General features: G+C 62.8%; 1 protein-coding gene across 1 annotated transcript; it reads right to left on the reverse strand.

Annotated features, from left to right (window-relative positions):
• Positions 1-1,793: 1,793 nt before the first annotated feature.
• On the reverse strand, positions 1,794-3,623 carry HES1 (hes family bHLH transcription factor 1). The gene is made up of 4 exons (XM_049802551.1): positions 3,462-3,623; positions 3,279-3,374; positions 3,095-3,182; positions 1,794-2,503 (listed from the first exon to the last, which is right to left on the reverse strand). The coding sequence occupies exons 1-4, from the start codon at positions 3,567-3,569 to the stop codon at positions 2,019-2,021; spliced, it is 777 nt and encodes a 258-aa protein (XP_049658508.1). The 5' UTR covers positions 3,570-3,623; the 3' UTR covers positions 1,794-2,018.
• Positions 3,624-5,041: the final 1,418 nt, after the last annotated feature.

A 5,041-nucleotide genomic window follows, 5' to 3' on the forward strand; every position in this document is an offset into this window, starting at 1 on the left:
AAACTCCATTAGCAAATAGGTTCGTCTTGTCTTTCACTCCTGGATCTGCTATGTGTTCTCCATTAGCCTACAGCAGAGCCTTTTTTTCTCTAATGCACTTTCCAAACCAACTGCTTCAGCAGAAAAGGAAGACTCTGCTAAGCTGGAACAGCCTCAGCTCTTACAGGTGATGTGTTACTAGTCTGCATCAGCTCCATGCAGGCCATCCAGCAGCAGGAGTTGGTCTGATGAGATTGCCAGACAGGTCCTGCAAGCGCTTCTCTGAACAGAAGGTGGGCTCAGTCCTGCCTTTGGTACCTCCAATACAGCAAAGCGACAGTATGGCTGGTGTAAGGGAAGGCAGGCTCAGCCCATACAGCCACATACCTGCCTAGGGACAGCAAACCCAACATTCCCAAGCCTGGCACACAAAACCTGGCTGCAAGATGCCACCATGATGAGGGTGGCAATGCAGGCAGGCCAGCAAGGCATTGGGAGACACAGAAGGGGAAGCCCTTTCGCATCACCCAGGGAGATCAGCCCCTGCGGCCCCTTTTAAAAGAGAGCTGCCACCGGCCCCAACCTCATCAGTACACCCTGCAGAGAGAGCTCCTGGACACTCCTCCCCCTCCAAAATCCATCCCAAGAACTATTTTCAGATCAGGAGCATGTATTTGTATACAGGGAGAAGGGGGCAAAAGCTGGGGAGGGATTCAAACCCCAGCAGGTTTAATCTGTCTGGTCTTGCACTCTCCCCAGCTTTCATTTCCCCAGCACCTGGATACAGTCAAGCACCTGGCTGATCCGGACAAAATCCAACAAGCTTTTGCAGCAGGATTTGGAAGGAATCCCCAGTGGATCCTGGCACATTTTAAAGCTGTCCGCTCCGAGTTAGGACTTGTTAAGAAGGGCGACGCAAGCTGTAACCTGAGGCTGCTGCTCACCTCTACCTAAGGCTTGCATCTTGCCTGGAAATGGGGCATCCCCCAAGTCAAAGGGGTCAGCTGCTGCTCAGCTACAGAGATAGTCCGCACAGCCCCGCATCACTCCCCCGGACACATGTTTTCCATATAATAGCAAAGGAAATGCCCAACTCTATCAAAAACACATGCAGAGCATTAATCATCAAGCAGATCCTGGCTGGTGCTCAGGGCCAGGAACAGTTCTGTGCTTTTAAGTCCAGGTGGAGGTGGTGCCCAGTGCCTGCTGCTGTCTGTCAGCCAGGAGACAGGAGCACTCGTGTCAGGCTTGTCCTGCAGAGAGACGCTGTTTTTGTAACAGGAGAAGCTGGCAGGCACCGCTCTCTAAATCAACTGACTGAAGTCATTTGCAATTTACACCACGGCCTGGGAGCAGGCCCCTCCAGGTCCAGGGCAGGAGGCTCAAACAGGCAGCCTAGACTGGGAGCCAGGCTGTCAGGCTCTGTGCTGAATCTGTCTCGCTTTACCTGGGCAACTCCACTCCGTCAGCCTGAGGAGCCAGGAACAGAGCAGAGGTGCCTCCCTCAACACATCCACCAGCTCTGCAAACATAAGCTCTTTTTAACAAGTCTGATCAGTCAAGCTGCTCCCAAGGAAGCAGTAATTATATCTGCCCCGGGGCAGGGAGAGGGGCCAGGTAATTTCACAAGAAGAGAGAGGGGACAAAGGGTCTGAGTGACAGCTCCAGCCTGGAAAGCAGGACAAGGCAGCCCTGGAGCAGCACAATCCACAGGCAGTCAGGGGCAAGCCAGGAGCTGGGCTCCCTCCTATGCACACATGCTAGCACTCCAATTTATCTCCAAAGGCCTTCCAAAATGGAAGAGACACTTTTATTTTAAGAGCATTCAAAAAAAAAACCAAAAAAACCAAAAACCCCGATCTTTGGTGTCACATAAGGAAGGGGAGGGAAGGGAGAAAAAAGATCTCGTGTAAAACACGAAACGCTGTCGAGGGAGTGCTATGGTACAAAGGCACAATCCAATATGAACATATAACCTATATACAGCCGTGCCAGCAGCACGGGGTGCTGTGCTCAGTCCAGTCCGGTGCCCGCCACCCTCACCAGGGTCTCCAGACCGAGTCGGCGGTGCCGGGTGGCGGGCCAGGCGGCGAGGCGGCAGTGGCAGCTGTGGGTGGGCCGCCATACAGGGGCAGCACAGCACCGCCGGGAGCAAAGGCGGTGCTGGGGATGAGGAAGGCGAACTGCCCATCGGAAGCTGGCAGCAGCTGGAAGCCACCGTACACCTTGGCTGCGTCCGCGCCCGGCTTGCAGGGCATGCCTGGGAGCGGCCCCGTGCCACTGCCCGGCGGCACCAGCGGTGGCCCAAAGGCTGCGGCTGGTGGCAGCGGGGGCGGTGGGGGGGGCGCAGGGTAGTTCATGGCGTTGATCTGGGTCATGCAGCTGGCCAGGTGGCCCAGGAGCCGGGTGCGCACCTCAGTGTTGACGCCCTCGCAGGTGGAGAGGAACCGTGTCACCTCGTTCATGCACTCGCTGAAGCCGGCGCGGTACTTGCCCAGCACCGTGGGGTCTGTGCTCAGTGCGGCTGCAGGGGGAGAGAGGCGCACAGCGGTCAGCTGGCTCTGCAGGGGATGGGAACGTGCAGCCTACTGGTGTTGGGTCCTGCAACCCCTCCGAGCTGGGAATCCAGGGCCCTCTGGCAGCGTGTCTTGTGCTCCTGGGTGCCAAGGATCTGGACGGAGAGCACGGCCCCTCTGGCACCAGGAACCCAGGTGGGGAACAGACAACCCCAGGAGTCCTCCTGTGCCCTTAAGCACTGGGGATCCAGGTTGGGAGCACAGTCCCCCTGGCAGCTCTCGTGCTTCCCGTCCCCCCAAAAGAGAGGCAGGTGGGGAGTACAGCTCTGCTAGCAGAGAGGACCCAAGCCAGGACCGCAGCCCTCCCAGTGCCCTCCAGTACCAGGGATGCAGATGGAGAGCGCAGTGCCCCCCACAGCCCCCCTGTGCTGGGGATACAGGTACAGAGCAGGGTGCCCCTCACCGCCCCCCCCCCTCCCACCCCCAGTACCAGGGATGCAGGTGTGGAGCCGGGTGCCCCCGTCATCCTCACTACCGAGGATGCAGGCAGGGAGTGCGATTCCCCCCCCCAGCCCCGCTTCCCCCCCCGCGGGACTCACCGGTCATCTGGGCTCGCTGGAGGCTCCGCAGGTGCTTGACGGTCATCTCCAGGATGTCAGCCTTCTCCAGCTTGGAGTGCCGCGAGCTCTGCGGGCACAGGCGGGGCTCAGACCGGCCCGGCAGCGGCGCCGGTCCCCCCCGCGCCCACCGCCCCGGGTGTCCCCGTCCCCCCCCCCCGCTTACATCCTTCTTCAGCGCGTCTAGGATGAGCGTCTTCAGCTGCCCCAGGCTCTCGTTGATGCGCGCCCGCCGCCGCTTCTCCATGATGGGCTTGGAAGACTGCAAGAGAGGCGGCGGTCAGCGCCCGGCCGCTGGCTCCCTACGGCACCGCCCGTCCCGGCGCCGCCCGGTCGCGGCCGCCCTTACCTTCCGGTGCTCCGCCGCCGTCTTCGGCTTGTCGGGCGTCGCGTTGACGCTGGCGGGGGTGGCGGCCACCGGCGAGGCGCTGCTCTTCTCCATCAGGTCGGCCGGCATCCTGCGCCCGCGCCGGCAGCGCCCGCCGCCGCGGAAGAGGCGCCGCCGCCGCGGCAGGAGCAGCAACAGCGGCGGCAGCGGGGGGGGGGCCGGGGGCGGCGGGGCGGGGGCGGGCGCGCGCTCCAGGCCGGCGGTGCGGCGGCGGGGCCGGCAGGGCGCGGGTGCCGCGCGCCCTTGGCCGCCCCTACTTATAGCGCGCGCCGCACGCGCGCGGCTCGTGTGAAACGTCCCCCGCCGCCGTTCCCACACTCGCGCCCAGCCAATGGGCGCCGCCCGCACGCGGCCCCGCTCGTGGACGGCGCCCGGCCATTGGCTGGGCGCCGCGCGGCGGCCGCCGGCCAATGGCGCGGGGCGGGCGGGCGGGCGGGCGGGCGGGCGGCCGCGGTTAACCCCTTGGGCACCGCCCGCGGAGGCGGGGGGGGGAGGGATTGGGGGGCGGGAGGAGGACTTCGGCGGGGAGGAGGCGGGGGCGGCCCTCGGGGAGCGCCGCGCTAATTACCGGGTTAATTGGCGCCCGTGGCAGGCGCGGCCCCGCCCGCTCCCCTCGGGGGGCGCCGGCTGCCGGCCCCGGGGCGGGCTGCGCCGTGGGGGGCCGCGGCCCGCCGGGGCGAAGGCCTGGACGTGGCGGCCCGGGCCCGGCTGTGGTGGCCGGAGCCCCGCTACCGTGTGCGGGACCTGTGGCGGCCCCCGGTCCCCGCCGCGGTGGCCTGCGTCCCGCCACGGTGCCCTCAGCATCGCCACGGCGGCCCGGGCCTTGCCAGGGCGGCCTGCCCCTGCCCACACGCAGGTGTCGCCAAGGCCGGGCACCGTCCGCGCCCGGCCCATCTGCAGCGGAGCGTGCGGCGGAGGGCAGGGATGCGTGGTGGCACACGCAGGGCTGAGGGAAGTCGTCGTCGTGGGTTACGCTCCCCGGCACTCGCTCGCTCGCTCGCTCGCACGCGTCGGTGGCGGCGTGGCCGTGGCCGCAGATGCGGTGGTGCGTGCGCTCCCATCAGCGGGCGAGTGCGAAACCACAGGGTGGTGCCTGTCCCTCGGCCCGGGCCCAGCCGCGCTTCTCCTGCTACCTCCAGCTGGTTGGGACAGTTTGTGGGTTACTTTAAAAAAAAAAAAAAAAAAAAAAAGTATTTTTGCCTGGGGACTCGAATCTTTTTTTTTTTTTTTTCCCCTCCGCTTGACTGACTTTCTCACACTCCTATTCCCATAGTCTGCCAGCTAAGCCTGAGTCATCCTGCCAAGAACTAGACCTGGCCTATTCAAAAATGTGCTCACTTGCTCTTTCTTTCTCTCTGCCTCTCTTTCTTTTCTTTCTTTCTTTTCTTTTTTTTTTTTTTTTTTGAGTATACACAGTAATGTTTTTCCACCTCCTCCAGTACCTGATCTGCACCTGTACAGGGCCAATCCCACACGTATCACCTGATCTTGCCTTTTCAGAGACCGTGAGAAAAATAAAGTTCAAGAAAGAAGAGACATGT

Source organism: Accipiter gentilis, chromosome 6 (genome assembly GCF_929443795.1).
Source record: "Accipiter gentilis chromosome 6, bAccGen1.1, whole genome shotgun sequence".
Taxonomy (NCBI): Eukaryota; Metazoa; Chordata; class Aves; order Accipitriformes; family Accipitridae; genus Astur; species Astur gentilis.